Source organism: Microsporum canis, genomic scaffold (genome assembly GCF_000151145.1).
Source record: "Microsporum canis CBS 113480 supercont1.5 genomic scaffold, whole genome shotgun sequence".
Lineage (NCBI taxonomy): Eukaryota > Fungi > Ascomycota > Eurotiomycetes > Onygenales > Arthrodermataceae > Microsporum > Microsporum canis.
This window is the reverse complement of record NW_003299165.1, coordinates 2,658,705-2,672,056: the sequence shown is the minus strand read 5'-3', so window position 1 is coordinate 2,672,056 and position 13,352 is coordinate 2,658,705. Positions and strand designations below refer to the sequence as shown.

Here is a 13,352-nt window from a genome sequence, read left to right as displayed (position 1 = left end):
ACTGGAATCTTTCGTGATGTTAATCTCATCCGATAGGAGTTTCAAGGAAATAAAGAGACGATGCTGTTCAGGTATAGGAAAATAATTACCATCTATCGTCATCACTTATCATGGCCCGAGAATCAACTCTACACGTAACAGTGTAGCAATACATGAAACTGATGGTCCAATTGTGAGGATGAAGTAAGTGGGAGAAGGACAGGCTGGAAGTATTACGAGGTCACAAAACGGATAAACAATGTCCACCGAGTTGAATAATAACATTAGTAGTAATGAATAAGTAAATAAAATAAAAACAAAACAAAAAACAATAAATAAATAAACGATTAACGATAAGAAAGAGGCAGTCCAAATAATAGCGTAAAACTATAAAAGTTCCTGTCTCCAATATTTTATATTTCATTGTAGTAGGCGGCCTTTGGAAAGGTTTTTTGCCCACGCAGCACGAGTCACAAAGAATAAAGAAAGGGAAGTCAAAACAAGAACAAAAAGAGAGGTCCTGAGTTCAGGCGTGGTAGTTATGCAGGGCAGCGATGCACTACGTATATAAGCGGTTATGAAGAATGGATTGCAAACGAGTAACCTCATCCGAGACAGTTTAATAACAGCTCGAGGTGCCTGCCGAAAGGTGAGGAGGGGCGGTAACTTTCTCCACCGGGTAAATGTTTCGTGTAGGTGTCGTGTACTGTGGTCTTTGATACACTTCACCACTCACAAGAATACCCCCAGATGGCCTTGTTGACCCTGGACGGTGGTTTGTGGAATGATGATACTCTGACACATATGTATCCATGTGGCCTTTACCATTGGTTATCTTCGTATCGCCCTGTTGCTCACCCGAGTTTTGATGAAAGTCGATAGGAGTATCGACTACTTCAGTGACTAAAAAGGGGGCAGAAGTAACGCAGGGCTGAAGAGCATTAGATAGTGGAATGTATCCAAATCCACAATCAACGGGGCTTGATGAAATCTTAACATTGACCGGGAGTGAAGAGGTATCATTGCCAGTCATCGGCCGCGTGTCATTTTCAGTCACCAACTGGTATGCTTGCTTGTATGCAGCAGTAATGCTAGTACATACAGTTGTTGGGGTTGCACTGCTACTCTCCAGAATAGACGCAGGAGCATTGTTTCGGCCGGTGGTCGGGTTGGGCAAAATTCTATCTTGCCCCAGAGGTAGCGAGTTCACGGCGGGAAGGAGCGTGACGGCTTCACTAGAAGTACAATTTTGAGACGGCCGTCCAAGAAATGGGAAACTCGGCAATGGCGAACTGTTTCCTTCAAGGTCAGGGTACATCACTCCATTCGTAGGGTCTGATGTAGTTGGTAGTCGCCCGCCTTTTGTTGAAGCGGTAGTCCCGTAGATAGCATTTGCTCCTGCTCCGGTAGAACTGGGTAAAACATAAGAGGAGAAAGGAAGATGATGCGTCGGTGCATCTCCATATCCAATGGGATAGTTTGGGGGGTAGTAGGGTGCTCTGTTGGTAGGCGTGGGCTCTAGTGGTGTCCCATATTCAGGCCCTGGTTGCATCACTGAGTATGCTGGCAATCCAGGCGGCCCAGTATTTATCGAGAAGCCGTTTGCTCTAGGTACATGAGTATCATACGCTGCCTGTTGTTGTCCGTAAGCTCCCAACGAGGTTGAGTTTGAGAAAGGATATGTCCAAGTCGAGTAACTAGCTTTCGTCTGAAGAGGAGAAGAGTTAACCTGCATCTAAGTCAAAATCATGGTCACTGTAACAGTAGATGCAAAAGATGGTGGACCAACTCGTAAAAATAGACAGTTTGTAGTTCCAGAACTTTTACAATTCGAGCACGCTTCTCCATTGCCGAGGTCACCGCTGCATTTGATTTTTCTTCTGCGGCATCTTGCACACTGTAGCCATGAGTAAATTAGTGAGTATGTGTATGTACAAGAACGGTAAGGACATCATACTGCAACTGGTGTCCGACGTCTCTGGTTAGGGACGACGCTGGTCTTCGTTTCGCATTCTACACCTAAACGGTTCGGGGCAAGCTTTCCCTCCGGGGCATCTTCGCTTTCTTCTCGCTTAGGCTGTGTAGCTGGGGTTGCAATTGGATGTATTCGTGGTAAAGGTTTGGTCTCCTCTTCTTGTTTATAAAATGTGTGATCCATTGTCTGCGACGTCTAGAAGTATTAGTGCTGTAGAGGTGCCTGTATAAATCAAAGAGCGCTCGGCATGTGTAACATTCCACTGAGTATTGCAATTGAAGTTGCTCTCAAGTAGAAGGCAGTGTGAGATAGGATCAAGGGGTATGGAAGCTGGTGAAAGGAAGATAGTTTAGGTTGCGAGGTTTGGGTATTCTGGTTGTTCTGGGGCCATTCATTGATCAAGAACTCCTGGGAACGGGTGTGTTTTAAACCAAAGACAACACTCCGTGTCCTCTGGATAGTCCCGGTGATGTACTTCACCATACCCTTGTTCCAGAACATGTTGATAGACAGTAAAATGTTGGCTTACCGAAGTTTGCCTAGCGCCCCGGAAATTGTTTTGAAACTTTGTAATTCAATTAGATATTTGGAGTTGGATATCAGTTTGATGGTGCCTGTCTCCTTTATTGTTCCACCAGAACACTGTAAGTCTCCGGTTGTACTATGCCGCAGGGCCTCAGTGGATATGAAGTAACATGTGCGCAGGAATCCGCTAAGAAATTGAAAAATAGAGGGAGTGTGAGATGGTGTGAGATGGTGTGAGATGGTGTCACAGAGAGATGTCACACGTTGTCGAATTACCCTTTAGGTACCAGGTAGGAAACAGATTGTGTAAACAGCACCATGCGAAATTGCTCTGATATGGAAAGGAATATAGAGGAAGTTCATGAACTTCGCTCGGGGCCATGCTATCTTATGTACTTCCCAACATACTGTAGACAGGGATATTAAATAGTTCATTTTTGCCTTGACGGTCGAAACGACAAACAAAGAAGAGATAGAATGCATAAAAGCCCTTTTCGTCTGGGAGGAACGATGCAGTTTGAGCAAGTAGCCGGTCAGGGCGTTTGCCATCGAGAAATAAAGGTATGGGCCGCTGAGAAACTCAACGGAGCAACTGATGACTTGGATGAGGCATGTTTGCTAACTTGCATGACGTCTTTTCCTATTGGCCAGTTGCCAGTGACAGCGCCGCGTCAAGATTAGTAGGAGAAGCAAACATCCTCGGATTTTCATGTATAAGGGAACGATACTCTGAGTGACCCGGGGTTGTAAGCGTGGCGTTTATTATTCTGTTCGGTTGTCGTTTCATCTTCAATGACTATGACCATCATCCAATTGGATCATTTCCTCCTACAAACCCGCATGGGTAAACTAGGCCTCGTATATGGACATACTGTGTATAATCAGCCTTGCGAACCAGTCGTTTCAGTCGTATCAGGGCGGCTGGTAATGTTTTCACTTACGACATAGAAAAGTGTCCGCGAACGTTTTCGTTGATAAACTGTATACAGCATACAGCAACCAGACAAGAGTGCCTCAAAATAGAATGCTGTTGTTACCATCACCACCCTAGCGGAAGAGCATACGCCCTGCGCGGCATACAGCTTTAGCAAGTAGCACAGGGTATAAAGGGGTCTAGGTCCAACAAGGACTTCTAGAAAGAGCGGTTGCTTTTTTTTTTGTCTTAGAGCGCATGTAGAGAGTGCGGAGAAAGGTCCACAAGCTGCCCATACATCCCTGGCACGCGGATAAATAAAACACTCTGTAAATGTATACAGAGTCCACATGGTGCACGAAAGGGGCGGATTCAATCAAAATCCCTTTCCATAAAGGCCTGCGCCCGAATTATTGAACAAGGTTGAGCGGATGGATCTAAGGCGAATACTGCTTTGAAGCCACCGTATGCTCCTGTCCGCAAATTCTGCCCACCAGTCGCAATTCCAATTTTCTGGAAAGTTGTAGGTGTGTGTCAAAGGCCATGTCCCGTCTGGTGAGCTACACGTTGTTTACACCAACGGAAGTAGGCATGCGTATGATGAATGCCTATCTTGCATCTGCATATTGCACATGGAGCCCTGCCCCATCCGCCTCTGTGACGAATCCCATCCCCGTATATGTATATCTAGCAAGAAACACACATGCGAGTAATGTAGGTTGTCCAACCCCGGGCGGAAGAGATTATTTGGCTGCCATTCCACAAAATGCTGGTCAACCCACAAGGAAGAAGGGTTCCACGGCTTGTTCATTTTAGTCTATTCAATGAAGCAAGCCGTGAAGTTGCACCAAGAAGGCGTGGGAACTTTTCGGAATTAAACTGAGCGATGTTGCTCGTTGCATTGGAGAGGTATTGCTTGAAGGATCACCAGCCGTCGCAAATGCCCATTGTCAGAGCAGTTGATAGTAATCCGACACAACCAATTGGGATCGCTGAAGGACGATCAGACTTAAGTTACAGAGCATGGCTGCGCACTGTAATCACGGAACTAGACAAACGGAATTGTCCTCATCGCTGGACGACGGGCGTATTTGTTTCTGGTCCGGTTGATGGATGATTTTTTGTATGTACGGACGCGCAGTTTCAGGGGGAGAACTTTCCTATTTAGAGCATTGTAGGATATCTTTGATTATATAAGCATAATATCGCACTAATACAAGTCTGGGTATAGCTTACATAATACGAGTCTCATGGACTTGCAAGGCTGGTATACCAAGCTTTCCTATGGCAAAGCACTTGGTGATGAACTGACAAACGCGACCAATTCGGATATGAGTGTTCTTCTCGAAACCTCTCTTGGAGATATCGTCATTGACTTGCTGACCGAGTCTTCTCCGGCGGCATGTGAGAAGTAAGTTGGTGCTCTAGTAATTCCTTTTGGATACCAAATGGCTGAGATGGAAAACTAAGAGCTTCAGCTTAGCTTCTTGAAGCTATGCAAAATCAAGTACTACAATTTCTCGCCAGTTCATAGTATTCAGAAAGGCTTTTCGTTCCAGACAGGCGATCCGATAGGTCCCGATTCACCAGAGAGCGATGGGGGCAGTTCAGTATGGGGAGTCATCAACGGACCCTCGCAGAAAAACTTTTCAATTCGCTTTCCACCAAAATTAAAGCATTCAGAGCTCGGGACAGTGAGCATGGCAACAATCCCATCGACAAGAGACCCGGATGAACGCCTCGCTGGCAGCCAGTTTATCATAACGCTCGGCAATAACCTTGACTATCTGAACGACAAGGCAGTGATATTCGGGAAGGTGGTAGAGGGATTCGATGTCCTGGAGAAGGTCAACACAGCTTTTATTGACGATAAGGGCCGGCCACTCAAGGATATCCGTATTCGACATACTGTCGTGCTCGACGACCCTTACGATGACCCACCTGGTCTACAGGAACCCCCGGAAAGCCCTCTCCCCACTAAGGCTCAGCTAGCTACTGTCATGATTGCGGACGATGAAGATCTAGACCAGGAGGTGGACGAAGAAGCTCTGGAAAGGATGCGGCGAGAGCGTGAGGCGCAGGCACAGGCTTTGACGCTTGAAATGGTTGGAGACCTTCCGTTCGCGGAAGTGAAGCCACCCGAGAACGTGTTGTTCGTTTGCAAGCTTAACCCAGTCACACAAGGTATCTCTGATCTTAACAAAATCTTCCCCATACCGGCCATAGACCAGTGTGACTAACTCGATATTCAGACGAGGATTTGAACCTTATATTCAGCCGGTTTGGCAAAATATTATCCTGCGAGGTGATACGGGATAAGAAAACAGGTGACAGCCTACAATACGCGTTTATTGAATTTGAAGACCAAAAGGACTGTGAGCAGGCCTACTTTAAGATGCAGGGGGTGCTAATCGACGACCATCGTATACACGTGGACTTCTCGCAGAGTGTGTCCAAATTGTCAGACTCATGGAGAACAGCAACGAATGCCAAAAGATCTGGCCAAAGGGGTGGGTTTGGGGGCATATCTAACTTGGAGAAGCGACGTCAATACCGTGCATCAGACACGGGAGAACATCGAAGCAAGTATGGGATGGTTTTTGATAAGGACGATATACGAAATAAAGGGCCTCGCTCTTCCATACCTCATCGAAGAGATCGATCACGAAGTCGAAGTCGAAGCCCTCCGCGAGGTAAATTCCATAACATATCGCCTAGACGGCGCGATGGCTATGACAGGGGCTCATGGCAAGAAAGGGAAAGACGCAGAAGCCCTCGCCCCACGCACGATGAACAGGAGTTTGGTCGCTCACAGAGACGGCGGTGAAGGAGCCCAACTATGGAGTATTATACATCCAATGCAAACTTGCAACACTTTCAGTTGTACCTGTACTATTAACTTCCTTGCTACGGTTGCGCATAGCCTGCACCTTGCTCCCCTCGCTAACCACATAGCCTGACGTGTCAACTACAGTAGACACACAGCTCCTGTGCCTCCAATATAGCTGCTGAGCTCTACAGTTGAAAGATTATCTACAGGGACAATGTGCTGCCACGTAGATGTCACGTGCTATGACTAGCTCCAAAATTAGTCCGCCAAATGGCCCAGACCAAGATTTACAAGTATCAGTGAATTAATAGGTCTGTACTATGTATGTGCAAGGTGGGGGGAAAGGAAAAAAGTGGGATCAAAATAGAGAGAATCTACCAATCTACGGTGGAGAATCAGACACATCTTGTGGGAAGTTTGGAGCAGTAGTTAACTGGCTGAGACATCTTCAACCCGTACTCCGTACACCAGTACGTATATATAACTAGTACCCCTCAACCCCCTATTAATTGTCATCCCTATCCCTCCATTAATAGTAAGCCCCCCTCCTCAAATAAATCACACAGGATACACCCCTATAGCACACGCGCATAGCAGCATATACATACAATGGCTGCTGCCGTACGAGATACCGTTTCCAACTTAATTGGCAAGATAGCGGGCATGGGAGTCCAGGAGACCCCGCTCCGCCAGCCATCGGCTGAAGAAGTCGCTGAGCTCAAGAAGAAGTACGAGCAAGCAAAGCAAGGGCAGGTATTTGCCCGCTTCGACTCTCTGAGCTCCAACGACCAAGCTCAGCTCTTCCATCAACTCTCCACCTTCGATCCCGAACACATCAACAAGCTTGTCAAGCGTGCTAATACAGATGCCGCCAACGCCTTGAACTCCAACAAGCCCAAAGCTCTCGAGCCACTGCCAGAGAATTCTACAGCTTCGATACTCGATTCGGATCCGGAAGATCTCAAAAGATGGTACAACGAGGGGCTGAAGCTCATCGGTGAGAACAAGGTTGCTGTTGTGCTCATGGCTGGTGGCCAGGGAACCAGACTTGGAAGCTCTGACCCTAAAGGATGCTTCAACATCGGCCTTCCCAGTGGGAAGTCGTTGTTCCAGATACAGGCGGAGCGGATTGCCAAGTTGCAGTCGTTGGCTACCGAAGTATCTGACAAGAAGAATATCGTTGTTCCTTGGTACATTATGACCAGCGGGCCAACCAGAAAAGCAACAGAAAAATTCTTTACTGACCACAGCTTCTTTGGCCTCGCGAAAGAGAATGTGACAATCTTTAATCAGGGTGTCCTGCCTTGTATCTCTAATGAGGGAGAAATCCTTCTTGAGAGTGCTTCAAAGGTATGTCGTGGCCGAAGAACGCATACACTTGACAGCTAAAACATAAGCTTACCCTACCATAATAGGTCGCTGTTGCTCCAGATGGAAATGGAGGTATCTACCAGGCTCTTGTCAACTCCGGTGTCCGGGACGACATGAAGAAGCGCGGGATTGAGCATATCCACGCTTACTGCGTAGACAACTGTCTTGTCAAAGTGGCTGACCCTACATTCATCGGCTTTGCTGCCTCCAAGAAAGTTGACATTGCCACCAAAGTCGTGCGAAAGCGCAATGCTACCGAGTCCGTTGGCCTTATCGTCCTCAACGACGGCAAGCCGGGTGTCGTAGAATACTCTGAGATTGACGAAGCTACCGCAAACGCTGTTGACCCCAAACAGCCAGGTGTTCTCAAATTCAGAGCCGCCAACATCGTCAATCACTACTACTCGTTCAGCTTCTTTGAGTCGATTGAGCAATGGGCCTCCGATCTACCACACCACATCGCCCGCAAGAAAATCCCTTTCTTCAACACCGAGACCGGCGCCACCGTCAAGCCAGAGTCTCCAAATGGAATCAAACTTGAACAATTCGTCTTTGATGTCTTCCCATTCATCCCACTTGAGAAGTTTGCTGCCATTGAGGTCAAGCGAGAGGAGGAATTCTCCCCCCTTAAGAATGGTAAAGACAGCCGGGATGACAATCCAGATACTAGTAAACGAGACATCATGCAGCAGGGTCTGCGCTGGATCAAGGCTGCTGGAGGTGTTGTCAGCGAAAAAGGTGCTGAAGGGGTTGAGGTGTCTCCTTCCATCAGCTACGTATGTTTTCCATTATCTAATATCTTCGGTATACCATGCACGAGCTAACTTGATATTAGGGCGGTGAGGGTCTCGACTTCCTGAAGGGCCGTACCATCAGTACTCCCGCACTGATTGAGATCGAAGGCGAGAAGGCGTAGTTTCAATTAGTTATGATGGAGTATCTTCACTACCAATTTGATGCGATGATATCAAAAATGAAAAAAGGCATACATACTTAAATTTCCGGAGAGATGGCAAGAAAAGCCCGAAGATCTTACCGGTACACATCCTGGTATTATCCTTATACAATATATTTTTATAATGTTATCTATCATACCATCCCCTTCCAATCCCCCTTTAACCAAACCTCAATTCCTTAATCCATGACTAATCATAATCACATGACTATATGCCAAGCTTTAATGATACTAACCGGATAAGGTAAGGCGTGGCCTTCACTCGAAGTTCTTTTCTCGACTTTTTTTTTTGCTTCTTTTTTCCCTTTCTCTGCGGGTGAAACTGGAAGGCAAACGCTTGTCGAGAACAAAGACGGGAATATCAATTGCGGTTCGGAGGGTTTGAAGCAGCAGACGAAGAAGAGCTGAGGAGAGTGTGTCTGGATTTTTGTGAAGGAGAAAGAGAAGAGTTGTGAGCATCCTTGTTGAAGCCTTTGTCTCGAAATTCTTGGTTTCTTTTAGCCCCAGCTCTGGGTCGTCACTTTTGCGGCCTTGTGGTCTGGCGTTTGCAGGACTTTTGTTCCGTGAACAACGATAGTCTGACGGTTTAGATTGTCCCTACTAGGTCTTTCAAGAAGTTTGCGAGGTGAATCCGAGTTTTCCCAGAGGTTTTATCATTATTGTTCGCCGGAAAGTGAGTGCACTTCCAAGTTTCGAAGATACAACCTTTCACAGGCTGGATGATGTTCCTCCATTCTACTACATATTACCAGCCCTACCTCTAGCTACTACTTCCTTTTCCATATAATTTTTTGGTTTTTTTTTTTACAATCGACTATTATAGCTTGAGCTTAGCCTTTCCAGAGCTCTAACGGGTGTTCTTACAGGATGCTGTTGTCCCGACGTGCATGCTACAAATGTGGCAACATTGGTCACTACGCTGGTTTGTCCATCGATTAAACCGCATGTTTGCTAGTATACAGTGATTAATTGGTAATCTATAGAAGTCTGCTCCTCCTCCGAGCGGCTTTGCTACAACTGTGAGTTTGTGCGATAAAGTATAGTTCCTGTTCCTGCTCCGTGGCTAATAGGTTGGATCTCCCCGTAGGCAAGCAACCCGGTTGGTTCTAAGACCTTGCGAACTCCTCGACATTTGATTTGACCTGACAGAGCGTCTCTAGGACACGAGTCCAATGGTTGCCCGCGACCCCGAACGACAGAAAGTAAGCATATTATCCAGTAATAAAAAATATATACCAATAAAAGAAGGAAAGAAAAAATATGAAAAAGAGCAGCGTCTAACACGCTGTAGCAAAACAATGCTACCACTGTCAGGGTCTAGGTCATGTCCAGGCCGACTGTCCTACCCTCCGCTTGAACGGTGGTGCCTCCAACGCCCGCTGCTATAACTGCAACATACCAGGACATCTGGCTGTAAGTTGCCGGTCAAATATATCCATGCAAGCCATTAAGAATTGGGTTTTCTAAGTGTTGTTCTCTTTCTCAATTAGCGAAATTGCCCATCCGGCAGTATGCAGCAGGCCCCCCAGGGTGCCCGAAATGCAGGCCCAGCTCGTGGAGGGTTTAATGCTGGCTTTCGGGGAGGCCCTGCCGGTTACCCCAGGGCAGCAACGTGCTACAAATGCGGAGGCCCGAACCATTTTGCACGAGATTGTCAAGCCCAGGCTATGAAATGTTATGCCTGCGGAAAGTTGGTATGTCTGAATTTTTCCATTGCTCCTGCACAGGCTCTGTTTTGCCTAACCATATGTTCCAGGGCCATATTTCCCGTGACTGCACTGCCCCTAACGGCGGACCCCTGAGCACAGTTGGAAAGGTCTGTTATAAGTGCTCTCAAGCCGGTCACATTTCCCGCGACTGTCCTACCAACAACACGGATGCGAAGGCACAACCTACCGTCACTACTGAAACTACATCAACAGTTAACCCACCTACAGAAACCCCCGCAGAGGCTCCACCCGTCGCAGCGGGATCGGTTCCTACCGCCGCTGCTGTCTAAGCCAGACTGCAGAGACGGAAAAAGAGGACACAGGTTGAGTTAACTCGGGAAGACTCTACCTGATTTTCGTTATGTCTTACGTTTGGTTATATCCTTCCCAGCCTAATCATCTTATCCCCTGCATCATTCTTCCAATTGCTTCTTCCTAACTTTGGTTTACTTTGCAATTACTTCAAGCATCATCGTGGTGCAGCACAATCATCATCCTTATTTTCCTTTGCCTTTTTCTTAATTATTTTCATTTTATCTCCTTGTTTTATCCCGCTCGTTCCCTTTTTTTATCATGTATACGACCGAACAAAAGTTTCATGACGTCCTAGATTCTAACGACTTGGATTTACCAAATTATTCCCTCATGCTCACAGAAAAACAAATACACACACCCCTTACGAACGGCGTCAATTTGTCTATCAAGGTATTCGTGGTTTCATGTTTCGTGCTATTGGGTAGGAGAGAAATGTGTTCAAATCGGAAGTACGCTCCTGGGTGAAGAATGGTGATAGCGGGGGTGGGCAATCAAGGAGTCGAACCAGAAAGAGAAAGAGGCGGAAAGTGAGGCCAGCAAGCAAAGACGATATGTGTATAATTGAGTTGGATAGGCTTGGACGATGTTCTGAGGATTGCCGGGCGGTTGAATTTGAGATTCTTCACTTTTCGTTCTTTCTGGGAAAGCACACAAAAACTGGTTACATGGCGCGGCAAGCTCATTCATTTCGTTTCCATTCTCCTTCGCATCTACTTTTGGTTCTATCATTACCAAGATTTGTCACTATACTCCCGGTCTTATATTGGAAACTTTCTTAATTCTCCTTTTCCTCTACGATGCTATGCTTCTTTCCGCGCCGTATATGTATAATACCACAGGATGAGAAAGCTCATTTACCTACCCAGTCCAACTACAAGGCTGACTATTGATATCACTCCGACTGACCATCTGCTGCTCGTATATGCCCCTTCATTCCTGGGTGTAAGCTGTAGGCATTTTTCAAGAGGTTGTCTCGATATCCCGATTAGGATGGCGGTGACCGTGACTTTTCCCCCTCATGAAACGAACTTCCTCTCATCCTTTTTGCGTAGAGTTTCTTTCTCGTCATAAATCGAGTACAGCAATCAGAAGAAAAGATATTATACTCGTAAGACGCGTGGAAGAGTGCAAGAGCAACATGCCAGCATCAACGACCAGTGACAACGCAGACGAGGATGTGAGCAGACTCCGTGGCTCTTTCGCGTTCCGATAAGCCATCCTATGGTGATTCCTGACAGCCCTGGCCTCTATTAGGACTTCATTGTTGACATTGACGGTATTCAAGCTCACGGTCTGGTGCCCTGTCCTTGGTTACTTACGGGTTCATGACGCATGCTAATAATAGAAAGGCGTTGGAGCGGCTGATATCACCAAGTTGAAGATTAATGGGTTCTATACCGTTGCAGTACAGCATCATCTCTCAGCCCTCTTCGGCCATGCTATTCTTACGATCAAAACTAACATACAAGATATTGGGTATCCAGTCTGTCCATGGAGCCACACGCAAGACCCTGCTTAAGATCAAGGGGTTCAGTGAGGTGAAGGTCGAAAAAATCAAGGAGGCCATCCAAAAATGCCAGGTAGGTAAAGATGTGTTAATGGTATTTTCTGGGATTTTTATTGATTGGCCATGTCATGATAGCCCTCTGCTTCTGGATTCATAACCGCCATGGAACTTGGACATCAGCGGAAGAGAGTTGTGAAGATATCAACAGGTAGTAAGCAATTTGATTCAATCTTAGGGGGGTATGAACCAACCCAACTCTTTTCCTTTGAAACTAAAAAAGGGGAAGGGTAAAAGCTGAATAACTTGAACAGGGGATTCCAGAGTATGAGCATCAGCGAGGTATATGGCGAGTTCCGCTGCGGCAAAACGCAGCTGTCGCATACGATGTCGGTCATTGCCCAGCTGCCCAAGGACATGGGTGGTGCTGAAGGGAAAGCCGCCTACATCGACACTGAGGGCACCTTTCGCCCCGAGAGGATTGCACAGATTGCGGAACGATTTGGTGTTGACCCCGACTCTGCGCTAGAGAACATTGCGTATGCTCGTGCACTGAACAGCGAGCACCAGCTGGAGCTGCTCAACACGCTGGCCAAGGAGTTCGCGAGTGGAGAGTACCGATTGCTTATCATTGATAGCATCATGAACTGTTTCCGGGTAGACTACTGTGGCCGCGGTGAGCTTGCGGATCGACAGCAGAAGCTTAACCAGTTTCTCATGAAGCTGGCACATATGGCGGAAGGTATGGACCCTGGAAGCCGAAGCCCTGCACTTGTAAAAAGCGAACTAACCTGCTATGGTGTATCAAGAGTTCAATGTTTGCGTGTTGATGGTAGGGCTAACAAACAACAACATGGAATGATGAATTCTATCTAACTTGTTTGTGGGGTATCAGACAAACCAAGTCCAGAGTGATCCTGGCGCGAGTGCCCTGTTTGCCGGTGCCGACGGCCGCAAACCGGTTGGCGGGCATATCCTTGCGCACGCGTCGACGACTCGGGTACTGCTGCGCAAAGGTCGAGGGGACGAACGGGTTGCAAAGATCCAAGATTCGCCAGGTAAGCGGCCTCTGCCTTTGGAAGCCTTCGACAGGGCAGCCAAGTGTACTGACCAGTAGACAGACTGTCCTGAGCGTGAGGCGACATACGTGATCACCAACGGCGGCATTAATGACCCTGAGAAGGTGTAAGAGATGACTTAGTATATTTTACGAAAGTAGTCAACCATGCGGACGGTGGGAATCCTAGCCGAGAAGCTCGTGTAAAATTGCCAAGAA

At 47.0% G+C, this 13,352-nt stretch overlaps 5 protein-coding genes across 5 annotated transcripts; 4 read left to right on the top strand and 1 right to left on the bottom strand.

Moving 5' to 3' along the window:
- Positions 1–598: 598 nt before the first annotated feature.
- MCYG_06074 (uncharacterized protein) lies at positions 599–2,137 on the bottom strand (the record flags this gene model as incomplete). The annotated part of the gene is made up of 3 exons (XM_002846159.1): positions 599–1,708; positions 1,769–1,876; positions 1,937–2,137. The coding sequence occupies 3 exons, from the start codon at positions 2,135–2,137 to the stop codon at positions 599–601; spliced, it is 1,419 nt and encodes a 472-aa protein (XP_002846205.1).
- Positions 2,138–4,642: 2,505 nt separating this feature from the next.
- On the top strand, positions 4,643–6,219 carry MCYG_06073 (peptidyl-prolyl cis-trans isomerase-like 4; the record flags this gene model as incomplete). Its single annotated transcript, XM_002846158.1, has 3 exons — positions 4,643–4,803; positions 4,876–5,576; positions 5,645–6,219. The coding sequence occupies 3 exons, from the start codon at positions 4,643–4,645 to the stop codon at positions 6,217–6,219; spliced, it is 1,437 nt and encodes a 478-aa protein (XP_002846204.1).
- Positions 6,220–6,791: 572 nt separating this feature from the next.
- MCYG_06072 (UDP-N-acetylglucosamine pyrophosphorylase) lies at positions 6,792–8,509 on the top strand (the record flags this gene model as incomplete). Its single annotated transcript, XM_002846157.1, has 3 exons — positions 6,792–7,572; positions 7,638–8,369; positions 8,429–8,509. The coding sequence occupies 3 exons, from the start codon at positions 6,832–6,834 to the stop codon at positions 8,507–8,509; spliced, it is 1,554 nt and encodes a 517-aa protein (XP_002846203.1).
- A 1,211-nt stretch (positions 8,510–9,720) lies between these two features.
- On the top strand, positions 9,721–10,547 carry MCYG_06071 (zinc knuckle domain-containing protein; the record flags this gene model as incomplete). The annotated part of the gene is made up of 4 exons (XM_002846156.1): positions 9,721–9,750; positions 9,863–9,961; positions 10,039–10,242; positions 10,305–10,547. 4 exons carry the CDS (start codon positions 9,721–9,723, stop codon positions 10,545–10,547), a joined length of 576 nt encoding a protein of 191 aa, XP_002846202.1.
- A 1,163-nt stretch (positions 10,548–11,710) lies between these two features.
- On the top strand, positions 11,711–13,265 carry MCYG_06070 (meiotic recombination protein dmc1; the record flags this gene model as incomplete). Its single annotated transcript, XM_002846155.1, has 9 exons — positions 11,711–11,749; positions 11,827–11,863; positions 11,922–11,977; positions 12,042–12,152; positions 12,215–12,318; positions 12,391–12,818; positions 12,886–12,908; positions 12,972–13,134; positions 13,198–13,265. 9 exons carry the CDS (start codon positions 11,711–11,713, stop codon positions 13,263–13,265), a joined length of 1,029 nt encoding a protein of 342 aa, XP_002846201.1.
- Positions 13,266–13,352: the final 87 nt, after the last annotated feature.